This window comes from Ostrinia nubilalis, chromosome 1 (assembly GCF_963855985.1).
Source record: "Ostrinia nubilalis chromosome 1, ilOstNubi1.1, whole genome shotgun sequence".
In the NCBI taxonomy this organism is placed as follows: Eukaryota; Metazoa; Arthropoda; class Insecta; order Lepidoptera; family Crambidae; genus Ostrinia; species Ostrinia nubilalis.
This window is the reverse complement of record NC_087088.1, coordinates 14,663,442-14,690,899: the sequence shown is the minus strand read 5'-3', so window position 1 is coordinate 14,690,899 and position 27,458 is coordinate 14,663,442. Positions and strand designations below refer to the sequence as shown.

The 27,458-nt window shown below is 40.7% G+C and overlaps 5 protein-coding genes and 1 long non-coding RNA gene across 6 annotated transcripts; 4 read left to right on the top strand and 2 right to left on the bottom strand.

Moving 5' to 3' along the window:
- Nucleotides 1-2,987: 2,987 nt before the first annotated feature.
- LOC135076220 (uncharacterized) lies at nucleotides 2,988-6,647 on the bottom strand. The gene is made up of 2 exons (XR_010258223.1): nucleotides 6,592-6,647; nucleotides 2,988-3,366 (listed from the first exon to the last, which is right to left on the bottom strand). It is a non-coding gene; the product is annotated as an uncharacterized LOC135076220 (long non-coding RNA).
- Nucleotides 6,648-6,758: 111 nt separating this feature from the next.
- On the bottom strand, nucleotides 6,759-13,493 carry LOC135088522 (uncharacterized). Its single transcript, XM_063983393.1, has 6 exons — nucleotides 13,281-13,493; nucleotides 12,133-12,279; nucleotides 8,272-8,394; nucleotides 7,415-7,550; nucleotides 7,113-7,193; nucleotides 6,759-6,904 (listed from the first exon to the last, which is right to left on the bottom strand). Exons 1-6 carry the CDS (start codon nucleotides 13,377-13,379, stop codon nucleotides 6,759-6,761), a joined length of 732 nt encoding a protein of 243 aa, XP_063839463.1. The 5' UTR covers nucleotides 13,380-13,493.
- A 726-nt stretch (nucleotides 13,494-14,219) lies between these two features.
- LOC135073719 (trypsin, alkaline C-like) lies at nucleotides 14,220-16,628 on the top strand. Its single transcript, XM_063967872.1, has 4 exons — nucleotides 14,220-14,311; nucleotides 14,875-15,037; nucleotides 15,564-15,828; nucleotides 16,239-16,628. Exons 1-4 carry the CDS (start codon nucleotides 14,266-14,268, stop codon nucleotides 16,560-16,562), a joined length of 798 nt encoding a protein of 265 aa, XP_063823942.1. The 5' UTR covers nucleotides 14,220-14,265; the 3' UTR covers nucleotides 16,563-16,628.
- Nucleotides 16,629-16,690: 62 nt separating this feature from the next.
- Nucleotides 16,691-17,856, top strand: LOC135088430 (vitellin-degrading protease-like). The gene is made up of 3 exons (XM_063983282.1): nucleotides 16,691-16,907; nucleotides 17,356-17,482; nucleotides 17,607-17,856. The coding sequence occupies exons 1-3, from the start codon at nucleotides 16,691-16,693 to the stop codon at nucleotides 17,854-17,856; spliced, it is 594 nt and encodes a 197-aa protein (XP_063839352.1).
- A 3,619-nt stretch (nucleotides 17,857-21,475) lies between these two features.
- Nucleotides 21,476-23,343, top strand: LOC135073845 (trypsin CFT-1-like). The gene is made up of 4 exons (XM_063968064.1): nucleotides 21,476-21,577; nucleotides 22,024-22,186; nucleotides 22,499-22,757; nucleotides 22,953-23,343. Exons 1-4 carry the CDS (start codon nucleotides 21,532-21,534, stop codon nucleotides 23,274-23,276), a joined length of 792 nt encoding a protein of 263 aa, XP_063824134.1. The 5' UTR covers nucleotides 21,476-21,531; the 3' UTR covers nucleotides 23,277-23,343.
- A 1,145-nt stretch (nucleotides 23,344-24,488) lies between these two features.
- On the top strand, nucleotides 24,489-27,109 carry LOC135088320 (trypsin, alkaline A-like). Its single transcript, XM_063983201.1, has 4 exons — nucleotides 24,489-24,694; nucleotides 25,425-25,595; nucleotides 26,121-26,385; nucleotides 26,786-27,109. Exons 1-4 carry the CDS (start codon nucleotides 24,489-24,491, stop codon nucleotides 27,107-27,109), a joined length of 966 nt encoding a protein of 321 aa, XP_063839271.1.
- The last annotated feature ends 349 nt before the right edge of the window (nucleotides 27,110-27,458 follow it).

Genomic DNA, 27,458 nt, shown 5'->3' with positions numbered 1-27,458 from the left:
TAACGTAAATAGCTTAATGCACGCCTGCGATTAATGTAAGTGAGGTAGCTTGACTATTGTCGTATACTACTCGACCGGTGTAGACAGAACTCCGAGAGTATAACGAATCCATACAATCTGTATGACACGGTATTCTAGCTAGGGTTCTGAATTCCACGGTCGTTTAGTGCATAAGGAAACCCAACTGTTTTTATGTTATATTTTTATATTGTTAAGCTGGCCTAGACAAATTTAGAAGTCTTGTTTCATTGTAATATCAAATATTGGCAATTTTGCTGTCACAAATATATCTATTGTAAAGTTTTCACTTAAGAAACTTGTGTCGCAATAAATTGACGCTCAGTGTTTGGCAACTATGCTGAATATCGCAACTGTCATCAATGTTGTCGACAGTTTGAGCAACTGTTGCGTTCACATTGTACTCAAGTGAAAACGGGGCTTTATTTTGACAATTTTTCGGCCCTAATTATTTTTAGAAAAATGTTGTATTTTTGTTTAATGAACTGTAAAAACTAAGAACCAAGTTATAAACTCCTATATCACTTGGCCTCAATCTGTATATGGCAATAGTCAAGTCAAAGATTTAACCGAATACTGTACATATGATGCCCAACGTTATGTACATACAAAACAGTGAGGGGTTGTTGATTGGTCGAAGGTTTTCGTAGCTGTGACTGCTTCGCTTTCGATGTAATACTGAGGGTAGATTGGGGACCATCTTGTTTTGTGAGGCCCAGGAGGGGATGAGAGGGACAACAATATGTCTCTGTTGCTTGTTTAACGTTATTGGACGCAGACACAAAAAAATGTGATTTGGCTGTCCGCCATAAGAAAAGTGCTAAGTAGATTTTTTACTAAGCGTATATACGCGGAAGTTGGGCATTATTGCCAAAAATAAACAAAACTGCAGGGCTACTTAGAAACGCTATTTACGTTCTTTCAAATCTATCTAGGGGCCATCCATAAAGTACGTCACACGAATTTCATGATTTTTTGACCCCCCCCCTCCGTCCTTGTCACAGGTGGTCACATTTCTGAGACCCCACCCCCCCTCCCTAGTGTGACGTCACATGTTTTGCAATTTCACATCGAAAAATTATTAAATTAACAGCAGTTCCGAAATTAGTTTTATTTCCAATCCATTTAAATTAAGTACTTTTTTATGAAATCAACATTATATCAAATATTTGAAACAATTGAAATGTGATGTCACGAAACTTAGGACCCCTCCCACCCCTTGTCACACCATGTCACACTTTGTCAACCCCCTCCCCCCCTCTTTACGTGTGACGTACTTTATGGATGACCCCCTATCACTGTCGTTCATGCTGGCATCTCGCTTTGCGTGAGAGAGATGGCAGGCAACATTCGAAACTTCGGATGACCACGAAGAATGCTTATTACATAAGTTCAAGTTCCTCTCATTAATCCTGGGTGTTGCTCCAACTTATATTTCTGTTACATTTTCTTGCCTCGTATATTTGATTTGTTTACTCCTAGTGAATTTGATTCGAACGAATGAAACAATTTATTGGTACTATTTCCACTGTCAATCTCACCTGTTATATGTGATAATTTATCTGTACCTTTATCATTATGTATGTGCTATTTGTACTGTGGATTGAGTTATTATAAAGCCCGGTCTGTGAGCAGTAGCATTTTGTCCAATGACCCCTATTAGCTACCCATCCTTATCGCTCGCGCGTAATTATATTGCCGTCGCGACTGCGCGACTGGCACCCGCAGTGACTGTGCGAGCGCGACAGCAACATAATTACGCGCGAGCGATAAGGATGGGTAGCTTGGGGTTATTGGACAAAATTCTACATGCTCACAGACCAGACTATAGTTGGGTGCGTATATTTATGACAGCATGTGAGCATAAAGTATTCAGAAATGTGACACTAAGGTTCCCTATATATTTTTATTAATGAAAGTCGAGTCGATGCGGTAGTATTCCGTTGTATTCTCGAATATTCTGACCAAACTGTTGTTTATTAATTTGTAGCTGTGATTGGCTGACCAAAAGCAAGTCGAATGTTAGCTCGTGGTTCCATTATGATTAACCTTATTGATGTGTCATTGAATTTAAGGTTACGTGAATATCTGTGACTATTTCTGAAGTGTGTGAAGTATGAATATGTAAGGCTCCACGCTCAAGTAAATTCGAGCCAAATTCTTGAAATATTTTATAAATTTAATATGAATCTGATTCAGGGGCAATGTTACCATGATAGAGAAAGATTAATGTTGATGGAAGTGGAACCACGAAACTATCAGAGCAGTTAATTTTAAATACTTACAGAATTTTGTCAGAATGCTCACTGGAGTACAATATCTTTTAGACAAATCGATAGAACCCGTTTTAATGTAATATACCTGTTAGATGTAAAATCGGTTGGTTTGTCAACTATTTAGCAATACAACCACGAACTAAAGCTTTACTTTTAAAAACAGATTTTTTAATCAAAATTTTGTAGTCCTAGTATATTCAACAACGCAATCGTTTCGAATTAGTATAAAAATAAATAAAGTGCAATTAAAATATACAAATTACGCACTGATGTATAATATTTATGTTTTCTATGGGTTCTAATCGTTGTATTTGTATAAGTTCTTTGTATATTGCGAGGGGAGCGTGGGTATGAGTTTACAGTCTGCTGTATAATATTGTAGAAAGGTTATTCAATATAAATTCACACTTATAATTTTTCGTTTCATTTATCATTACCATTTTTAGGGAAGGTTATAGGAACTGGTGTTATAGTGAAATAGGTAAAACCTATTATATGAAATCGAGTTTTGTGAACAGCTATTTGAATGCATAAAATTCGTGATACAAACTGAATATATTTTATGTTTTTCGATCTTCATTAGCGTTTGGTGTAGTCACTTTTTTAGTAAAGCTTTGAAAATGTGTTAATTTGTCACTGTACTGTGAATAAGTACTACATTTTATAAATCCTTTTCGAAATAAAACAACTATGTCACTTATTTATTATTATATTTTGTAAGAATATCTTGAATAATCCAATCTATGAACATAAAAAGTCGACCTAATTTCTTTCTATAATTCCGTATCAGCCTATTAATTTTCAATTTCGTTTTCAGGCCGATACAACGGCGTTTTAAGCGAATTTTCATTAGAATATGAACCTTGTTGCATCGTCTTACAGACGGTATCGAGTTCACTTGGCGAGTCGTCTTGGTCAGCTTTCTATGGAGGCGGTGGCGGATGATTCTGCAGTGACGTCATCGCATCGTGGGGGGAGAATGATTTGGAGTTCCTCGGTCAGTTGGACCTCGTCCTCTGGCAGTGGATCGTCTGGCACTCGAGTGTCGTACTCTTCATTGGCTGACATGCCGCTGAAAATGGAATGGCTTAAATGTCTTAATGGGTTGAAATACGAAAACTTAACTTACCGAAAACTTTTTTAGAAAATCTATGCCCAAAAACCGAACTTACCGAAAACCTTTTCGAATATCTAACTTTCCGAATCCTAACTTCTCGAAGACCTAACGAAAACTTATCTTTCGGAAACCTAACTTTTCGAAAATGTCCAAAAACCTAACTTACCGAAAATCTTTTCGACTTCGCGACATCCTAAGCCGCGAGTTATTGTCCTAACATTCATACACATTCGTCCGCAGCTCCGCCTCGGGCTAGAGGCTCGCTCGTGAGCGAGCGTCTCCGGCTTCGAGGGAACCCCCAATCCGAAAGAGATCGGAATCCGAGAAAAGAAGTTTTCTCCTCGTGGCCCTGAAACATCAAGACCCCCGGCCCACCGTAGCGGGTTACGGTCTGCTCCATGCTGCTGCTAAGTTAGCTCTGCTGATTTATTTATCTGATCAGAGGAGTACCGAGAGCTGTTCCCCAAAGAGTGGGCCCTGACCCCTATTAGCACTTCCCTTAAAGTCAATCATACTCACTCCAGCTGATCAGACGTGTAGAGACGCGCGCATGCCCCACGGGGCACACGTAGCCTCTTACAAGCCTGCATGTCTTCAGCCTCACAAGGGTTGTGATCTATCAGCACTTCAATTATAGTCAGGGTATACTCACTTATTCCTGCCGCCACTTTTCGCCACCGATCTACCCGACAGCACTTCCACCCCCATCACTTAGATGGTTGGCAGTCCACAACAGTACGTTTCTCTGGAAACTTCTTGCCCCGTACAACCAAACTGTGGAATGGACTGTCGTCTGCGGTGTTTCCGGACGGATACGACCTGCAAGCTTTCAAGAGGAGAGCGTATCTTTACCTTAAAGGCCGGCAACGCACCTGTAACGCCCCTGGGTCTGCGGGTGTCTATGGGCGACGGTAATCACTTACCATCAGGTGATCCGTCTGCTCGTTTGCCTCCTATCACATAAAAAAAAAAACTCCAGCTGATCACAAGCGCGCGCGCCGGCGAGCCCTAACGTGTATTCCTACCAACCACGTGTCTTCAGCCTCCCAGGGGTTGTGAGACAATAGTCCCGCTATCAGAATTACAATAAAGTCAGGATATACTCACTCTTCGATCTTTTAATCTGCGATCTCCAACCCGCCTGCCAAGCGTGGGGATTATGGAAAAACCATTTTCTATAGTGGAGGAGGCTCATAGTCCAGCAGTGGACTGTAAAATGCTGTTGATGATGATGATGATACTCACTCCAGCTGATCACCAACGTGCGCGCCCGCTAGCAAGGACGTGTAGAGACGCACGCGTGCCCCGTGTAGCCTCTTACTAGCCTGCATGTCTTCAGCTTCACAAAGGTTAAAGGTTGTGAGTCACTAGTCCCCTCCTATCAGCACTTCTATACCCTTCATTTGATTTTGTTCACTGGGATGAACATTGAATTGAAAAAAATAATATGCCGAGTGCATACGTCTTAATTAGTGGTAACTTTTTTTTTCACTAGAAAATATACTTAAGTTTTGGTAGAAAAATATTTTTATGTGCTAGCCACAGTCTGAAAGTGTTAATTTTAGCCAAAATGCCGACATAGCGAAGACCAGGCTTTAGTGTCAAGGTGTTTATTCAAGCTTTACATGTTTTTTATTATAATTGAGTAATGACAGTGGTTTTAACGTATTGCATAGTGTTCATGCTCAATAACTTGATTGATTTATAATGCTCATTTAATAAATAAGCCATGTTATACCAGGTCAAAGTCGAGTGTTCATCCCAGTGAACATTGCCAAATTACTATCAATGTTTGATTGTTCATCCCAGTGAACGTTGTCAAATAGGCTATCAAACGTTTATTTTTGCTTAATTTTATTTCAGTGGACCAATTTCTTTATTTAGAGTTAATTTCTATTTTGTTTGGGTTGTTGGCAGCTTGATACTGTATATTGCATGAAATGTAATATCAGAATAATGTTTTGTTACTTGTAAAAGTGGACATAATTGTTTTCTAAATTTTCATGCAAAATAATTACATATTTTAATTTAGCCGGTGTTTGTAGATTCAAATTTTGTAGTTCCAAAGAATATTTTTGATTAAAATCATTTTTACTTTTTTATTTAAACCCTGAAGAATATATTTTATAAATGTGAGAGCTGTTTTTTTATTATTTTGTGCGACATGTCCACTTTTAAGTTACATGAACAAAAAAATATAATTTTTTCTTTAAAAACATTAAACATTGTTTTACCTCAACGATCACACAAAATTGTATGGTAATAGTTGATTTCTTACTATTTCGTGCACCAAAAAGCGTTTAATAATATAAAGTTTACTTTTTATATGAATAATTGTTTTAATTTAATGCCGCTACCCTAAATTGGCAATGTTCACCCCAATGAACAGTTACAATTCTCCATATATTTGGCAGTGTTCATTGGGATGAACATTGTTTTTTTTCTATTTGGTGAAGTTTCGATTTTTTATATATTTTTTTCTGACCTATAAATAACCCTAAGAACATAAACCCGACGATGTATTTTTATTTTTTGATAAATAAGGAGTCTGCCAAATTAAGGGTTAAATTCAGTCATACTCACTCCAGTTGATCACCAGCGCGCGCGCCCGCTAGCACGGACGTGTAGAGACGCGCGCGTGCCCCGTGTAGTCTCATACCCGCCGGCACGTCTTCAGCCCCTCGGTGGTTGTGAGACACTAGGCCCCCCTATAGTTACGATATACTCACTCCAGCTGATCACCAACGTGCGCGCCCGCTAGCAAGGACGTGTAGAGACGCGCGCGTGCCCCGTGTAGCCTCTTACTAGCCTGCACGTCTTCAGCTTCCTTACTAGCCTGCATGTCTTCAGCCTCACAAGGGTTGTGATCTATCAGCACTTCAATTATAGTAAGGGTATACTCACTCCAGCTGATCACAAGCGCGCGCGCCCGCGAGCCCGAACGTGTATTCTTACCAACCACGTGTCTTCAGCCTCCCAGGGGTTGTGAGACAATAGTCCCGCTATCAGAATTACAATAAAGTCAGGATATAATACTCACTCTTCGATCTTTTAATCTGCGATCTCCAACCCGCCTGCCAAGCGTGGGGATTATGGATACCCATTTTCTATAGTGGAGGAGGCTCATAGTCCAGCAGTGGACTGTAAAAGGCTGTTGATGATGATGATGATGATACTCACTCCAGCTGATCACCAGCGCGCGCGCCCGCTAGCACGGACGTGTAGAGACGCGCGCGTGCCCCGTGAGCCCCCGTGTAGCCTCTTACTAGCCTGCATGTCTTCAGCTTCACAAAGGTTGAGAGTCACTAGTCCCCCCCTATCAGCACTTCTATTAAATTCAGTCGTACTCACTCCAGTTGATCACCAGCGCGCGCGCCCGCTAGCACGGACGTGTAGAGACGCGCGCGTGCCCCGTGTAGTCTCATACCCGCCGGCACGTCTTCTGCGCCCGACCGCGTCTCTGGTATCGGGTGCAGGGCACTTGCCCCATTCCCTGCATAGAAAAATCAAAGTTTATTTACTGTGCCTCACTCAGATTGATTATTTTGTCCATTTCAAATATTGAATTCGGGTTAGGGGTTAGAGTTACGGTACCATTCTCTTCTGATCTTACAAATATTGACTATCATCTACTGCAAAGTCATTATCTAGCTAGAGACTAAGATGTAGAAGATGAGATTTATTTCATTTATTTCACTCACCATCATCTTGAGAGTTTGCTTCTTTGTCTTTCAAATCTCGCGCTCGAATATTTTCATCTGGTGGAAGCACCACTCGGTATTCTAAGAAGATCATATAAATAAGTAGTTTGTAAGTGATACCGAATGCGGATTCAATGAAGAATTGGGTAGTAGACACCAAAACAATTAGGGTTTACTGTTGCGATTTGATGTCGTTAAAGTATCTTTAGCCATTCAAAATCTGTCGAGGATCATCTCATTAAGAAGTAGGTAAATTGACTATAGCCTATTATGCAGCGGCTGCTTGCAGACTATCAAGTTACCAGTCTTGTTGTTCCCACGCGTGGGCAGGTCTGCGTAGCCTCTGAAGAGGGTCTCCAACTCATCGGGCGACATACGGCGCAAGTACGGCACCCGCTTCAGGTCCGGACGGTGCAGGCTTCGGAACGAGTTTCGATGCTGCAGGTTGAGAAATGGAATATTAAGGCTTCGGAACGAGTTTCGATGCTGCAGGTTGAGAAATGGAATATTAAAGTTCCATTTTTGTAATTTTTATAGGTAAGAGGTCTGTAATTAAGCAATTGTGTTATGTTTTCACTCCAGAACATTGCGGCCGCCAGTTCTACCGCAAATTATAGGTCTAAGGGCTATATTTCACCGGGACACCATGGCGGCGCAACCAGTCGCCGGCTACCAACAAAATGTATACAGCTCTATAGAGAGTTACTCACCTGGTGTCCGTTTAGTTGCGCAAAGCTGTATACATTTTGTTGGTAGCGGCGACTGGTTGCGCCGCCATGGTGTCCCGGTGAAATATAGCCCTAAGTGCTTTACTGAGCCAGCGCCTGATATATGGGAACGGCACGGGATGGTTTGTGATCAGCGAGGTTTTACATGTGCTTCAAACTGTATGCTCTGTCAGTATTACGTAATTTTTATTATACATGTGTCAAGCCTCCCGTGTCCCCATCCATACCTCAGGCACTGACTAAGTTTTACGTTTGACCTTTAGTGAGTACTTACTTAACGCCCGTATTCACAAACGATAATTGCTAGGGAAGCAGCAAATCGAACGCACAGCGTTGAATAGAGCTCTGTGATTAGTTCGTGTGTCACCCTCATAGTTAAGTACCTAATGTTTGTGAATACGGGCGTATTTTTTATAACTATCAAAAGCAACCTTCACCAGCCCTGGAGGCACCTGCATCCTCTCGCAAGCGCGCGACATACTCAGGCACTGTATGACGCTGTCGTGCTTCACCGATATGGCGGACAGGCCGCTTCGGACGAGGTCCTCGTTTATCTAGAACATACAAACTTATAAGTACTTCTAGAGAGGCTGTGCTGAATAACTGAGGTGTTGCTCAGTCATAGACACCTGGAGCGGATTTTGCGCTAGGACGACCATCGACGGTCACTATTTCTGGTTGTGGCGTTATGAGCTTGAGGCCTGCGCAAAGCAGTTTTACTACTGTAGTGGTACTGCAGGTAGTTCTAGCCGTTCTACGTTTATTACTCAAGTAATACCATGGAAAAATTAAGTAAGTAGGTTACTTTTTCTCGTGCGTGGCTATTATACTGAGGAAGATATCAGGCTGTAATCAAATTCAAGGAATTATAATCAATTTCCCTAATTGATGGATTATAATATTGTCGATTCGCGATGGTTATAATGAGCTCAGGAGCTCGTTATACATTTTCGGATTAATTATCGTTTAAAGTTTATTCTGTTAAGCACAAAATAAGTATTTAGATAGATTCAAAAAACAACGCCAGCGTACCTACTTAATTGGACGTTACAAAAAACCAGAAGAAAATAAAATTGCGATATTTTCGACTATCGATTAGGGTTTTGGTAGAGCACACATTTAAGTAACTAAGTAGGTACTTGATAAAATTTGGAAGATCTGGCTTTACTATACCCACTGAAGCGTAAGTACCACGCCAGAAGTCGACTGCTCATGAATAAAGATGCGCGAATAAAGAGAATGGAAATTAGAAGATCCGTCTATGAAAAGACGTTGTGGAGCGACGAGAGCGTGGGATTTGTTTTACTCCATTAATTTGGATCTCGGGGTAGAAGTGCTTGCGATATGAATACGCAAACATATATGAATAATGACTTTTAATCATGGTAATAACGCCAAAGTACCCGTTTTAGCAGATTATAATATACCTAAAGTAGGGAGGTTCAGTAACTTTACGCCCTTATTATCAAAACGTAGTAGGTACTTAACTTACCTACTTAGTTAGGTGTCTGACGACGCAATAGGACGGGTTCTGTTCGTATTGATCTGGTTGTTTTCTATCACTTATTAACAAGCTCACAGCCTAAGCCTTAAGGTGTTAAGTACGTACAGAACGAAGCTTAAAACTCGATCCCATCAAAAACAATACTTGTCAAAAAAACCAAGTCTCGCAACTCAGTTCTACGGTAAAAAGTTGTGAGATCCATGTAATACCAAGTCCAGGCCAGGAAATCTTTAACGTTTTACATAAATATATTGACTTGGCCATCGCACTAAATAATTTAATTTACACGTGTTTTCATGCGATGGCCAAGTCAATATATTTATGTAAAACGTTAAAGATTTCCTGGCCTGGACTTGGTATTACATGGATCTCACAACTTTTTACCGTAGAACTGAGTTGCGAGACTTGGTTTTTTTGACAAGTATTGTTTTTGATGGGATCTCATTTCTTTTTGTATTTTGTAGACAGCAGTTATGTATCTAGAAAACTAGACCGAAATTGAAAAATTTTACTAGACTTGGCGGTTGCACTACCGTGCCCCCAAATCTCATTTCTTTTTGTATTTTGTAGACAGCAGTTATGTATCTAGAAAACTGGACCGAAATTGAAAAATTTTACTCGACTTGGCGGTTGCACTACCGTGCCCCCAAATATTTTAGTTTTTCCTTGATTCATACACCAAACACTACTTATATTCCAAATTTGAAGCTTCTAGGTCTGCTAGAAGTGCCTTAGAATTTTGATGATCGGTGAGTCAGTCAGTGAGTGACAAAATTAAGTAACTTTGACCCGTTATAATTCTTAAACTACTGGTTCAAATTGAATGAAATTTTAAATATACCGTGTCTTTACAATGCCTGCATAGCTAATGAAAATTCAGCCTTCTAGTTTTATCCACAACGAAGTTACAGGCGGTCGAAAATGGCCTGAATTGCTTCGAGAAAAGGATGGTACGGCCGTGCCGCTTTTTTGCTCGACTTGGTAGATTCAACTTCCAACATATTATTTGTTTTGTAATGCGGACCTTCTTTTGATTGGTCGGACTACAGGAAAACTACCTGAGTTCCAATCAAGTTTGTGTATCATACGCAAAACGACCCTTTCAATTTTATTAATATTACTTTCGGTAGAGTTACGATCTCATTTCATCATCCGAACCTTCCCAATATAACGGACAGCGATTCAACTTCGGGGCACTCATGACGCTTACATTATGCATCGCAGCACATTTTATTCCATTCAACTCTGTTAATATGTTGTGTCAACGTAGACGGAGGGCCCTCGTCCGTTTCAATAAAAGCCCCAAAAGATTGACCCGCATCTAGGGTTACTGTCCGTCCGGATTTGTCCGGATATGTCCGGACTTTTAAGGCGCACGCACGGGTAAATTTTATTACCGTGACAGCAAGGCTATCGCCAAACGAGCGCAATTTCCGTAGCGTAATAAACGTTCAAGTTCCAACACATTTTGCGTCATTCAAAAATCAATTTGTGTAGACTCAATAACACGGTGACAAAAAATATCTAACGGCCTTAGTGACAAGGCAAACTATTCCGCACCCCGCTTCCTTTCACACCCCCGAAATTCGAGCGTCTACTTAATTACCATGTCTATCATCATGCCTACCATACCACAGAGACTAATGCCCGTTTACACCATCAATCCCTAATTTTTAAGAGACCCCTATGGTAACACATAACAGGCATTTTGTTTTCATAGAAGTCACTTAAAAATTGGGGATAGATGGTGAAAACGGGCATAAGTGAGCTAAAAAGTCCCAACTTTTATCGAAATGTCAGGACTTCAAATGCCTAAATGGTAACCCTACCCGCATGGTCATCGATCAACCCGACAAGGACAGACCACAGCTGAATGGTTGATGAGAGAAGTTTAGTTACAGTATTGGTTTCTTTACTAAAGATTATTGGGTAACTTCGAAACAAACGCCACACTGTGCACTGTACGTGTATCGGTATTTCTTGGAATATAAATATTTGCTTCTATTCAGTTAGTTTTCGTCTGCATAACATGGATGGATCTGTTTTTGTGCCGATCAGAAATACTAATTTTGGGAGAGTCGAAAACTTATAGGTAAAGATAAGTATACCTACTGAAAACATAGGAACTGTAATAAAACATGAATAAAATACACATCAACAAAAAATATTTAAGCATCATTATTAATAAAGTGTTATCGTCAACTACTTAATAGATTAAACACTTATCTCTTACAACAAATCCATATTATCATAACAGATATTAATTTAGTAGTCTCTCGTTAGTAAGCCGACATTTTAGCAAACTTGCTATCATTTGTTAGCTAGGATACCTACTTTCTCGTTACTAAAACCTATATCAACTTTTTGTATAGGATCAACATAGGTACAATTCCCAAAAGACTTACTTCCCAACAAATTGGCTGATAGATGAGTTAACTTACTTACATGGAGTAAGTAGGGTATTTTTTGAGATATTTATGTCTATGGGCCCTATTACAGAAAGCCAGACAATCTAAATAAAAGTATGTAGGTAATTGTACTATTTGAACACTAAAATAAAAGAAATCACCGCCTTTCAGATCAGACTAGGTTTTTACGTCTTGAAGGTGCGGCAGCAGGACATTGACTACTTTACATTGCGTAGTATAATATGTAGTTGTAATAAGTGCTATTTTTACACCATACATTAATTTTTAATAATCAGACTATACATTTTTGTTGCCAAATAGCCTGTAGGTACTACAACGACATAAAGATGCCACTGTTTAGTGTGACGTGCTGTCGGTACCTGCAATTCTTTCCCCTCGCAGCAAGGCACGAGCGGCGGCAGCTCCTCCTTGAGTTTGTGCGCGGACCCCAACACGGCCATGTTGTCGCCACTCGCCACCGGGTTCATGACACGCAAGGAGGCGCTTGAAGACCTCTTCTCCTTTACCTTAGAAACAGGCCAGTTAAAATTATTAGCTCAACAGTCAACACTCCATACCTCATGGAAATCATGGAATGCGTAGTGTGGGCATTGTGGGTAGGCCCCCCACTAGGGGGACCGACGATATGGTGAGGGTCACGGGAGGTGCATGGATGCGCGCGGCGGAGGACCGGTCGTTGTGGTCTTGTCTTTCTCCTATCTACGAGTAGGTCTGTTCTATCATCGTCTTGAACAAAATTAATCACACAAACAGAAAAGGCAAAACATAGTAGATATTTTTGGCGAGCATGCTAAAAACGCAATGAGCCAAGAAGGGATAAGATGACTTCACCAAGCAAAATCATTGACCATGGATTTATTTCCCCACATTCATCTGCATTTTACAATTATTTTAACTTGCAATTGTACTTCCAAACTATAGTAATAATACCTACTCTTAAGCCATATCGAAACCCCGAATGTTATTTGATTGTCAACGAATTATAGAACACACAAATAATTCTGATATCAAATGTTACGATGGTTCACCATTCATTAATTAGATCGCGGGTACGTTTGGGAATAATACCTAATTATTATTATCGTATTCAACTCAAATGACGTTCGATGTTTTTTCATTCTTAAGGGTTTATCCTAGGGGTCCATTGATATCTCATAATGATGATAGCCTAATGTTCAGGCGCTTCGTACACAACTCTACCCAAATGTTCGATAGGGACCCGATGATATTCTGGTCAGTGACCTAAGAAGAAAAAAGCTCTGTGAACTCTTATTACGGTACTTGCTTAGAGACTATAATACTTAGTCGGGTATTGAACATTTGAGTAGCCTTTTGTAGCGGGTCCAATGACAGTTTAATTTTCCCCCAGGACAGACTTGGCCTTACTGGTTGGGTTTTTATTAGCGGCCAATCTATAGATCCTGGCAACACAGGAGTTGCAGCGGTGGGAACGAGAGGTGGGAATAGTCCCGTATTCTTGTGTACGAAGGGTTCCACTGAAGCTTACCTCAAAGGTCTCGCAGGAGCCATCCTTGGGGTTCCCACTTAGGTTCATCATGTCTCTTACTGCGACTGGGATAGAGTTGGGCTCGTGAAGAAGCTGCATTACGATGTTTTTGGTCTGGACTGGTTTTGAATTAGTGTTGAAGTTTTAAATGTTGCTTACATTTTCACTGGACTGTTTGACACTGACATTCCTAATTTTGAAACCCATTTCTTTGTTACGCCAGAGACAAACGAAATTTAAAAAGTTTGGTTTTGGCTTTTTTCGTTAATTAATTTGATGATAAGTTTTACAAATATTGATCCCCAACATTTTAAATAAAACAAGCCTGTTTAATTTTTTAGATAAGTAGTATAGTTCGATTGAAAAAGTTTATAGAGCTAGTATGCCAATAGGCTCTGGTAATTTCATGTCATGTATCTGAAACATAACTGAAGACTGAAATGAAACTGAGGTTGAACTGTTTCAAAGGTTCCAACACTAATTCCATCAGCAATAGAATAAAAACACTAACGTAAATTACTATGTAGGGTCATGTTACAAAGCTTGGTATCGTTCGTTCGTTTCAGCCAAATGACGTCCACTGCTGGCCAAAGGCCTCCCCCAAGGTTTTCCATAATGAACGGTCCTGCGCTGCCCGCATCCAGGCTCTTCTTCTTCTTCTACAAAGCTTGGTATAAGTAAATAATAATCGGCCTAAAGATTGCCAAAATCTATTGGCACTGATTAAAGGACTATTACTGTGCTATTACGTTTAATGTTATTGTGTAATCAACAAGACGTGCTGATAAAGATTAGGAACTCGGGTCAGAGGGAAATCCGTCCTGATGTATGAGTTGATAAATAATACCCACAAATAAAGATAATTGATAATAATTATTATGTTTTAATTAGTGTGTAGATAAAAGATAAAAGGAAATGATAGTTGAGCAAAGTTTATGTATAAAAGCGGAAAGTTATCAAAATTATAATCTATTTCTCGGTCAAAATGCGATCCTTTATTGTATTTGCCATAACATTGGCGGTGGCAGCAGGTAAAGATTTGTGCAGTGTACTTACTTATTAAGGCCTTGCCCAGTAGGGCGAATTCTACGCGCTTAGAATCATACGCGCGTTGGCCAGATACACAGATACTAGGAGCCAATAATACATTGCGTCCACAAGACACGCGCGAGTTGAAAATTCGCGTGAAAATCGTGTCATACAATACGCTTTACAACACGACAATTTCTTAAATTGAGGCATTAGGTGGCACATTAGTGTTCACGTGTCTTCCTGGAGGGCTTAAGGGCTACTCCCAAACGCAGTTAACTTACTTTCGGATCTATCTGTCATCTTCGTTCATGCTGTCATCTCGTTTTGCGTGAGAGGGATGGCTACATTCAAGACTTTGGATAACTCTTTCCGGAGTAACCCCGCTGTTCTGATATTTATAGAAAACGTGGGAAACTGTGCTACTTGACTGTACGACAATTTCGTACACGAGATTAGGCTAAAAATAATCCACAAATAAATATTGCTACATCTTATAACACGAATCTTAACTTTGAAGACATGACTTTACAGTTTAATATTGAACTTTAAATCTATGTTGAAGCCACCGAGACCTCCGAGAGGATCGTCGGAGGGTCCCTCACAACCATCGAGGAGTACCCTGAGATGGTGGCTCTGCTGAGGGTCTGGGGCAACCATTATGGCCAGGACTGCGGAGGGTCCATTCTGAACAACAGGGCCATCTTGACTGCTGCTCACTGTACTGAGTAAGTAACTACCTACTGCTGATAATGTTTACCTACTTACTTTTTAAGTACCTAGGGTACCTAATATCGATTAAATCAATATTCACCAAGATTTGGCTAGTCCGTTGGGGGTTCTTTATGTATGTGCCTATCGACGCTAACGCCGTGAGACAAATTAGCAAATTATGGAATGGATCAATTTAGGTTTTGATGCAAAACATTTCTTCTCAAAAGGATGGCTCACGTATACTATAAAAACATCTTAGATCACAATATTCTAAGTTTGCAGATACATTTTATTTTCCTGCCTATACCTAAAATGCATCAGAGCATTTAGCACGGGACTTTTCCCACCTCTCGTTCCCACCGTTGCAACTCCTGTGTAGTCAGGATGTACAGCTAGACCGCCAAAAAAAAACCTAATCAGTGAAGGTTAAGTTTGTTCCGGGGCATTATATGTATAGCGTTGAATTCTGAGCTATTCTTTTTCAATTGGTAACTTACAACTCCTAACTACGGATGCAGATATAAATTTTTATTTTTTCAGAGTTACTATTCCAGCAGGTCGTCGTGTGCGTGTGGGATCCTCATACAGAAGCTCGAATGGGACTGTGTACACTATTGAAAGGATTATTATCCATCCCGGCTACGCTTTCAACTGGCCAGCCCAACCAGACAATGACGTGTCGATCCTTTGGCTTACCGGCATCATTCCCGTCACATCTACTTCAAGACCCGCCCTGATCGCTGGTCCAAACTACAACCTAGCTGATAACCAAGCGGTCTGGGCAACTGGATGGGGATGGACTCAGGTATGTTCTTCTAAATCACTCCATTGGGTTGATAGGCTGATAGGGCTATAAACAATCGCGCGTGTGACATCATCACTGACGTCACGACACTGCGGAAGTTCGAAAGCATGGACGCTCATTGCGCCATCACTCAAAAACCATAACATGGTACAACATTGTATGAACACAATGTAAATCTTCGTCCACAAAATCTACTTGGATGAAGTCGCAGCGTGATGAATTAACGAATTTGTTATTGTTACCAATTTTCCCAAGATAAGGATTACGACAAATATAGAGCTGAATAATTAGTTATAACACATTTAAGTAGCTGGATTATAGAGCTGATATCGCTTCACTACACACCTTTTTTGCTAATAAAACCTAATAATACTAAAAATAATAACTAAAAAAAACAATGTATTTTCCAGTACGGCAACTTCACGTCTCAATCAGAGCAGCTGCGTCACGTGCAAGTGTACACTGTGAACCAGGAGATTTGCAGACAGCGGTTCGCAAACCTCGTGATCAACGGCGTGCCTATGCCATACACGATCACTGACAACATGCTGTGCTCCGGTATACTGGACGTGGGAGGTCGCGACCAGTGCTACGGGGACTCTGGCGGGCCAGTCTTCCACCATGGCGTGCAAGTCGGCATCTGCTCGTTCGGGCACGAATGCGCGCTAGGCGAATTCCCTGGCGTCAATGTGCGCGTGTCTCAGTTCACCGACTGGATAAGCGAGAACCGATAGGAAATAAATTTATGAGGATATAAGACATTGATAAATCAATTAAACGAACTAATAAAAGAAAGTCTACTTATCGTTTCATTATTAGATTAAGCATTAAATAAATCTGCAGACAGGAATTTGCAAGCCGAATGGTTAACGGCGTGCCTATACCATATACGATCACTGACAACATGCTGTGCTCCGGTATACTGGACGTGGGAGGTCGCGACCAGTGCTATGGGGACTCTGGCGGGCCAGTCTTCCACCATGGCGTGCAAGTCGGCATCTGCTCGTTCGGGCACGAATGCGCGCTAGGCGAATTCCCTGGCGTCAATGTGCGCGTGTCTCAGTTCACCGACTGGATAAGCGAGAACCGATAAGAAATACCTAAATATAAGAGTACCTTTATAAGACATAGCTTTCCGCCAGCGGCTTCGCCCGCGTGGACTCCGAAAAACCCAAATATTTTATGAAGCCCTATTTTTTTCCAAAATAAAATATAGCCTATGTTACTCGTGGATAATGTAGCTTTCAAATGGTGAAAGAATTTTTAAAAACGGTCCAGTAGTTTTTGAGCCTATTCATTACAACCAAACAAACAAACAAACAAAGTTTTCCTCTTTATAATATTAGTGTAGATTGATAATTGATTAAACAAAGTAATAAAAAAACGTCTACTTTTCATTTCAATTAGATTAAGCGTACCTAAATAAATCTACAGACAGCAAATTACAAACCTCGTGATCAACGGCATACCTATGCCATACACGATCACTGACAACATGCTGTGCTCCGGTATACTTGGACGTGGGAGGTCGCGACCAGTGCTACGGGGACTCTGGCGGGCCAGTCTTCCACCACGGCGTGCAAGTCGGCATCTGCTCGTTCGGGCACGAATGCGCGCTAGGCGAATTCCCTGGCGTCAATGTGCGCGTGTCTCAGTTCACCAACTGGATAAGCGAGAACCGATAAGAGGATATAAGACATTGATAAGTCAATTAAACCAAGTAATAAAAAAACGTCTACTTTTCATTTCAATTAGATTAAGCGTAAATAAATCTTCAGACAGCAAATTACAAACCTCGTGATCAACGGCATACCTATGCCATACACGATCACTGACAACATGCTGTGCTCCGGTATACTGGACGTGGGAGGTCGCGACCAGTGCTACGGGGACTCTGGCGGGCCAGTCTTCCACCACGGCGTGCAAGTCGGCATCTGCTCGTTCGGGCACGAATGCGCGCTTGGCGAATTCCCTGGCGTCAATGTGCGCGTGTCTCAGTTCACCAACTGGATAAGCGAGAACCGATAAGAAATACCTAAATATAAGAATATACAGTGTGTCCGGGCATGTAGTGATCAAACTTTAAGGGCGTAATCTATGGACAATTTTATCGATGAAAATACTTCAAATTTGGGACCTGACCCATTTCTCGAAAAATTACATCGATTTAAGTTTTTAATTTTTAGTTTACACCTCTTCTTTAAAAAACAAGTGAAAGCGTGGGTAGCTTAACATTAGTAGGCAAATATTTTATATCATGCGATAGCCAATAAAATTATCTATTAGTAGAAGAAGAAAGCAGACACAAGTTTCATACATTTTATGGGAGTAAGAATGGATTTAATTTGAAAAATACATTACTTTTTTCTCTTATTTTTCAGTTATTTTCCAACACAAGAAAAACCAGGTCGTTAAGGTATGTTTTATTTGCATTGTATTATTAGTATTTGAGCTATTCTAAAAAACGAATGTAAATTCATTAGTCTACGTCTATTAGTTTCGACGTAATTGTTGAACAAAGATACCCCTTCCCAGCGGTTTCCATAGCGCACGCGACATGCGAAAATACACTGCCTGAAAGAATCACACAACCTATTCCGATTACTATGGAAACAGCTGGGAAGGGGTATCTTTGTTCAACAATTACGTCGAAACTAATAGACGTAGACTAATAAATTTACATTCGTTTTGTAGAATAGCTCAAATACTAAAAATACAATGCAAATAAAACATACCTTAACGACCTGGTTTTTCTTGTGTTGGAAAATAACTGAAAAAGAAGTGAAAAAAGTAATGTATTTTTCAAATTAAATCCATTCTTACTCCCATAAAATGTATGAAACTTGTATCTGCTTTCTTCTTCTACTAATAGATAATTTTATTGGCTATCGCATGATATAAAATATTTGCCTATTAATGTTAAGCTACCCACACTTTCACTTGTTTTTTAAAGAAGAGGTGTAAACTAAAAATTAAAAACTTAAATCGATGTAATTTTGCGAGAAATGGGTCAAGCCCCAAATTTGAAGTATTTTCATCGATAAAATTGTCCATAGATTACGCCCTTAAAGTTTGATCACTACATGCCCGGACACACTGTATAACATAATTGATAAATCGATTAAACGAAGTAATAAAAAAACGTCTGCTTTTCATTTCATTATTAGATTAAGCATAAATAAATCTGCAGACAGCAATTTGCAAGCCGAGTGATCAACGGCGTGCCATATGCCATATACGATCACTGACAACATGCTGTGCTCCGGTATACTGGACGTGGGAGGTCGCGACCAGTGCTACGGGGACTCTGGCGGGCCAGTCTTCCACCACGGCGTGCAAGTCGGCATCTGCTCGTTCGGGCACGAATGCGCGCTAGGAGAATTCCCTGGCGTCAATGTGCGCGTGTCTCAGTTCACCAACTGGATAAGCGAGAACCGATAAGAGGATATAAGACATTGATAAGTCAATTAAACCAAGTAATAAAAAAACGTCTACTTTTCATTTCAATTAGATTAAGCGTAAATAAATCTGCAGACAGCAAATTACAAACCTCGTGATCAACGGCGTGCCTATGCCATCCACGAAGACGCGCCACACCAATTTTTGGTCGAGGGAAGCGCAAGGTACAGGGAGTTTGATCCGAGCAATCCGAGCGTCATTATTGTAGTGTGCGTGTGCACTCATGCATAATTTAGCGTGTATCGATAACATTAAAACATTAGCGGAAGAATGTTGGGGCGCGTCTTCGTGGATGGAACGATCTATACCTATTCAAAGAATGTAACGTAACTGTTGCTGTTGATTGTTTTGTATGGGACCTTGGACTGGGCAGTAGGTCATGCACAGCTGTGCAAGAGGGTGTAAGGAAGAGGGGCAGTCACAGTAGATAACGTCATAGAGTCGTTCAGGAGAGTGCAAGAAAAGGCGCAGCAATCGTAGTTATGGAACGACTGGGATGAACAAGAGGAGGCGCATCCAGCTCGCAAGCCTTGACTGGGATACGCTGGTTGAGGCGGCTTTTGTCAAGATTTAGGAGCCTGCGGGTAATGAGCCACTGGACGTGGAGAGGGTCAATAAAGTAAACGTATATGTCATACTTTGTCAAGCATTATCACGAGAAACGGTTTGTCCAAAACATGAGTTTGGTCTTATTCGATGCAGAATTAAATGCCCTACAACTTCCAACCCTATAACCATCCTTACTAGATATAATCGTAAGACCGCTTAAATGCTCCCTGTGTAAGCAAAACTCCATCGAAAACCATTATAACAATAATAGATTTTCTAAGGAATTAGGTAAATCCGATTTCAACTCTAATTCTACTGGCCTACTAGGTAGAACTTAACTTGAAGTGGGCTCATGCCAGTGTATTGTAACCAGTTTAGCCAATCACCAGTATTACACCAGCCCGGCGTAGTTGACTCTATTAAATTGGCTAGGAACACTCAATAATTTTAAAGCACAACTTTAAAACTTTTAAAATAAACATACACTACCTTTGTCCAGCAGTGGACGTCATTTGGCTGAAACGACGACGACGACACTACCTACATCGAAATATACTCTAAGTCTTAGAGTCTAAGATGAGCTTAGATCGCTATCACATTAATTACACCTTTAAACAGCAGGGGACCACACTCGACACTATTTCAAATGCTCTACTTAGCTACAATAAAAACGCCCTCAAGGCCTAATCCTTAAAAAATACTTTCAATTAAAACAGTACGTTTTAGGCGAATATAACCCAACAGTGAACGTGCACTGGCCGACTCGAGATCCGAGGGATTCAAACCCCTCGCTGCGATGTCGCTGGACTATTGTGATGAACGTGTGTTCGTACACAAGCAATTCTCAATCATTTGACTCCGTCTCTACATAATTACCCACAGTTCCAGCTACCCACCCATTTCAGTTTTTTCTCTCGCTCTCATCAAATGGTGATTATTTGCGATAGAACGAGACAACATGACCGGAAATGGGTAGCTGGAACTGTGGCCGATAGTACCTACTTAGTAAGTACTAACAAAGCTTATCTACATAAAAATAACATGATGAATTATATTTAGATATATTATAGATTATAATAATATCAATTCGTCAAAATGGGCTTAATCTATGCGTATTTTCCAATGAATGAAAATTCTAATTATGACTATACAAAAGTTTTGATAATGTCTGTTTGTAAATTCTGAAATGTTTCATTTTTAGACAATTACTGCACTTTGATTCCAGAGGGGTTACCCTGTACCCAGTCCTCTCAGAAATCTTAAAATATTCAGGAGATCGTGTCTTGTCTTTTGATCAAATTGCACTTTATTTAACCAGAATAGACGTTTACGTCAATAACATTTTTCTTAATAATAAGGAGGTCTTGTTTTATTTTTGTCCCGGAATTAACCCCTTACTACATGGTCACAGGTTAAGCTTTAGCTAGCGGACTACCATCTTTTACCTTGTTTGTATAATTATGTTTTATCTTTTGGTGGTGTGGTCGCTGCAAGCAGAACCGACTAGTCGCGGGCTATCTATAATTATTTTGTAAAATCCCAAATACCTAAGTACCTATGCGTAAAATTGACAAAAAAGGATTATGAGAACAGGTAAAAGATAAGCAGTTCATCAGAATGATGAAGAAATTTTGAGTATATAAGCAGAAATCAATCAACAACAATCACACAACTACCTACTGCGTGTCGGTCAAAATGCGTACCTTCATTGTCTTGGCTTTAACGTTGGCGGTGGCGGCAGGTAAATATTTCAAGCCATTTTTAATCACATTCTGTACAATTTTATCCTATTTACTTATTTAAAATAATTATAAAATATGTATTATGATAAAAGAGTAGTTTTCAGTGTTAAAATAATTGGCTCTGCCGAGTGAGATTAATTTAAAAGTTGCACTGAGCACTGATCATCTGAAAAATGTAGTCCTTCGTAGCACAGATTGTTTTTACTGTATTGGCTTCGAGTTCAGGATATTTATTAATGGTGCAAAACTATTGAATGAAACTCATGTAAATTGTATTTCCTGAAATAAATAACAGGCTGAAAAAGGTGACTGGTTTCTTCCACCACTCCTTCTCAGCACCAGCTAATGTGTGGTCCCGAAGTGGTGGGAGGGAAATCTAATAAATAATATTATGTTGAGACGTGTAACTAAATACTAATAATTTGAATTGAATTACAAATTGTAGCCGATGACGCCGCTGGTCGCATCATCGGTGGTTCCGTGACCACCATTGAGCAGTATCCTGAGATGGCTGCTCTGCTGAGTTGGTCCGGCACCAACTTTAGACAAGACTGTGGAGGCACCATTCTCAACAACAGGGCTATTTTGAGTGCTGCTCACTGCACTGTGTAAGTAACCAAGTAAATGTTTCCATCAAAACTTAACCTGGTCTAATTAATTTCAAATCACTGCCATAAATTGTCTTTTCCTTGCTTTTAGCTCTATTTGTTTTGCAAGTTTTACAGCCGACAGCAAACCCCTAGTGATTTTTTGTAGCAAAATAGCAATGAGTTGCAAAATGGCTGTGATAGTGTCAGCTTTTTTGTGTACCTAATAAAAATACCGATCAATTTGGACCCTAGAGACTATACCAGATATGAATGGAAATTAGCGATAAGGATTTCTATGTATTTCTTTCAAATGCTTATTCTTTTCCCCAGAATCACTGCAGCATCTAACCGCCGTGTACGCGTCGGATCATCATTCAGAAGTTGGGACGGGACTGAATATGCTGTCGCTAGAATCATTAACCACCCTGACTACAATAGGCCAACCCCGATGGACAATGACATCTCTATCCTGTGGGTCAATGGCAACATACCGACCACCACGAGAACCCGCCCTGCCGCAATCGCTGGTTACAACTACAACGTCGCTGATAACCAAGTAGTCTGGGCTACTGGATGGGGACGGACTATTGTAAGTATTTATACTATTTTTTTGTGTTCACCATACTCTTTCATGAATGAACTCGTGAACTCGTCAGTTCAAGATTTACTTTGACATGATATTCATTAATACTACGGGCTACGCCGGTTGACACTGGTTTCTATCTTAAAAGAATGATAATTCGTATAATTTTGTCTCGATCATTAAGCTTTTTGATGATTACAGGCTGGCGACTCAAACTCAATGTCAGAACAGCTTCGTCACGTTCAAGTCTGGACAGTGAACCAGGCGATCTGCAGACAGCGGTATTTGAACCGAGTCATCAACGGCGTCCACCGCCCAGCTTACATCACTGACAACATGCTGTGCTCCGGTTGGCTGGACATTGGAGGTCGCGACCAGTGCCAGGGTGACTCCGGTGGCCCTCTCTACCACAACGGAGTAGTCGTTGGCGTCTGCTCCTGGGGTGAGGGCTGTGCTCACCCACAGTTCCCCGGTGTCAATGTTCGCGTGTCTCGCTACACCAACTGGATAAACCAGAACCGATAAGAACTGTCAAAGACTGATTATGACCCTGTTATTTATATTGGCTTGATTAAACGCATACTATACACAATTATGGTTTTTTGTTTTTATTTCCTGCCTATTATCGTTCTGTAGATATCTTAGGTTTTTGAACAGATAACATGATATTTACTTTTTTTACTTTTCAAAATTCTTTATTTAAACAAAACACATTATACAGTTACACTATAAAAATAATACCATACAGTATAACTTACATCTTAAATGCGATAACACTTCACCAGGCCAAAAACACCTCTCAAAGCTTAACTGCACTGAGTTTATAAACAAAACTATTAGCTAACACAAATAATTGTAAAATATTATCATAAAGCAAAAACATTATGAAGCTTTTAGTGTAAACTTCATATTTTAAAGAATGATTCAATAAACAAACTGAATAATTTTGCAAGTTGGGTAGTTTTTATAAGAAGTACGACAAAGTTTGTTGGTCCCTCGAACCGAGCACCGAACACCGTGAGCCGGCGCAGATTATACTGGACTTGTATAGAATACCGGTCTTGTGTGAATACGCAGGACAAAAGGCGACGTCATGCGTAGTGATGGGGTAAGCGGTATGTGCCGTAAGTATCGATATACGATAAATCCTGTATTTTCGTGGCTGCAATATTATAAATTAAGGGATTACTATGGGATGCTACATTATCGAAGAATTTACGAGTGAGTTTTAAGATGTAATTACGTAATGTTAACAGATTTATGGTTTCATGTAATTTTAGCAAATTGGTACGAAATTTTGTATTATAAGCTATTTTCAAGGCTCTATTTTGAATTACTTGTAACGATTGGTGGTTAGTGGTGCAGGTAGTGTTCCATACAGGGCAGGCATATGTAAGGCAGGGTCTTATGAGAGTCGTGTAGATGCGTAGCTTAGTGGTCGAGCTGAGGGGGCTATTGCGGTTGAAAATGGGATTTAGGCCAATCATAGCAGATGCACCTTTAGTTTTAAGGTCACATAGGTGTTTGGTCCACCTTAACTTCCGGTCAAAGGTGACACCAAGGTACTTCACCGAGTCCTTCCAGGGAATGGAATGCGCACCTATTTTTAAGGTTCTCGTCGGTAATCTACGTTTACGAGAAAACATGATTGCCTCTGTTTTGGCCTCATTTAATTTTAGTTTCCATTTCTGGAAGTAATCTTTAAGACTATCTAACGACAGCTGCAGTCTGCTAATTATGAGATCTTCATCCAAGGATGAAGTTAGCGATGCGGTGTCGTCGGCGAAGCATGCTAGACTCGTGTGTGGCTGTATGGGGATGTCATGTGCGTATATTATGTACAGAAAGGGGCCTAGAATGGACCCCTGGGGTACACCAGCTAGAATGTGTCTCGGTTGGGAGGAAGTATCGCCAATAAAGACCCTAAAACTGCGGTCAGTGAGGTATGATCGTATAATCTTGACTATGTGAGTAGGTACATTTATGGCTATTAATTTATGAAGAAGACCGGCGTGCCATACTGTGTCGAATGCTTTTTCAATGTCGAGCAGAAACATGCCCGTGAACATGATATTAATGTTAATTGAATATATCAATTCACAAATTGATAAATTTATATGTAATTAAGCTTACTATCAAATTGAACAACGATATACAGGATGATTTCTGAACCGCCTCTGTGGTCTAGTAGCGTAAATCGCGTCATACAATACGCTCGTGTTCGCGCGTAGGATTCGCGGCGTATTCGCCCTCCTGGACAAGGCTATATTTATGGCTTCGTTTTGTGTGTTAGGATATGGGAATTACCTGAAAAATTCTTAAATTGAGGCATTAGATGGCATTAGTGTTCACGTGCCTTCCTGGAGGGCTACTTGGGGCTACTCCGAAACTCTGTTAACTTAGTTTCGGATCTCTCTGTCATCTTCGTTCATGCTAACATCTCACTTTGCGTGAGAAGGATGGCTACATTCGACATTTTAGATAACATTTTCCGGATTAACCCCGCTGTTCTGATAAATTTATAGAAAACGTGGGAAACTGTGCTACTTGACTGTACGACAATTTCGTACACGAGATTAAAAATAATCCACAAATAAATATTGCTACATCTTATAACACGAATCTTAACTTTGAAGACATGACTTTACAGTCTAAAATTGAACTTTAAATCTATGTTGAAGCCACCGAGACCTCCGAAAGGATTGTCGGAGGGTCCCTCACAACCATCGAGGAGTACCCTGAGATGGTGGCTCTGCTGAGGGTTTGGGGCAATCATTATGGCCAAGACTGCGGAGGGTCCATTCTGAACAACAGGGCCATCTTGACTGCTGCTCACTGTACTGAGTAAGTAACTACCTACTGCTGATAATGTTTACCTACTTACTTTTTAAGTAAGGTACCTAATATCGATTAAATCAATATTCACCAAGATTTGGCTAGTCCGTTGGGGGTTCTTTATGTATGTGCCTACCGACGCTAACGCTGTGAGACAAATTAGCAAATTATGGAATGGATCAATTTAGGATTTTGGTGTAAAACATGTCTTCTCAAAAGGACGGCTCACGTATACTATAAAAACATCTTAGCTCACAATATTCTAAGTTTGCAGATACATTTTATTTCCCTGCCTATACCTAAAATGCATCAGAGCATTTAGCACGGGATTTTTCCCACCTCTCGTTCCTACCGTTGCAACTCCTGTGTAGTCAGGATCTACAGATAAACCGCCAATAAAAACCTAATCAGTGAAGGTGAAGTTTGTTCCGGGGCATTATATGTATAGAAGTGAATTCTGAGCTATTCTTTTTCAATTGTTAACTTAAAACCTCCTAACTACGGATGCAGATATAATTTTTTATTTTTTTCCAGAGTCACTATTCCAGCAGGTCGTCGTGTGCGTGTGGGATCTTCATACAGAAGCTCGAATGGGACTGTCTACACTATTGAAAGGATTATTATCCATCCCGGCTACGCTTTCAACTGGCCAGCCCAACCAGACAATGACGTGTCGATCCTTTGGCTTACTGGCATCATTCCCGTCACATCTACTTCAAGACCCGCCCTGATCGCTGGTCCAAACTACAACCTAGCTGATAACCAAGCGGTCTGGGCTACTGGATGGGGATGGACTCAGGTATGTTCTTCTAAATCACTCCATTGGGCTGATAGGCTGATAGGGCTATAAACAATCGCGCGTGTGACATCATCACTGACGTCATGACACTGCGGAAGTTCGAAAGCATGGACGCTCATTGCGCCATCACTCAAAAACCATAACATGGTACAACATTGTATGAACACAATGTAAATCTTCGTCCACAAAATCTAAGTCGCAGCGTGATGAATTAACGAATTTGTTATTGTTACCAATTTTCCCAAGATAAGGATTACGACAAATATAGAGCTGAATAATTAGTTATAACACATTTAAGTAGCTGGATTATAGAGCTGATATCGCTACATTACACACCTTTTTTGCTAATAAAACCTAATAATACTAAAAATAAAAACTAATAAAACAATGTATTTTCCAGTACGGCAACTTCACGTCTCAATCAGAGCAGCTACGTCACGTGCAAGTGTACACTGTGAACCAGGAGATTTGCAGACAGCGGTTCGCAAACCTCGTGATCAACGGCGTGCCTATGCCATACACGATCACTGACAACATGCTGTGCTCCGGTATACTGGACGTGGGAGGTCGCGACCAATGCTACGGGGACTCTGGCGGGCCAGTCTTCCACCACGGCGTGCAAGTCGGCATCTGCTCGTTCGGGCACGAATGCGCGCTAGGCGAATTCCCTGGTGTCAATGTGCGCGTGTCTCAGTTCACCGACTGGATAAGCGAGAACCGATAAGAGGATATAAGACATTGATAAGTCAATTAAACCAAGTAATAAAAAAACGTCTACTTTTCATTTCAATTAGATTAAGCGTATATAAATCTGCAGACAGCAAATTACAAACCTCGTGATCAACGGCATACCTACCTATGCCATACACGATCACTGACAACATGCTGTGCTCCGGTATACTGGACGTGGGAGGTCGCGACCAGTGCTACGGGGACTCTGGCGGGCCAGTCTTCCACCATGGCGTGCAAGTCGGCATCTGCTCGTTCGGGCACGAATGCGCGCTAGGCGAATTCCCTGGCGTCAATGTGCGCGTGTCTCAGTTCACCAACTGGATATGCGAGAACCGATAAGA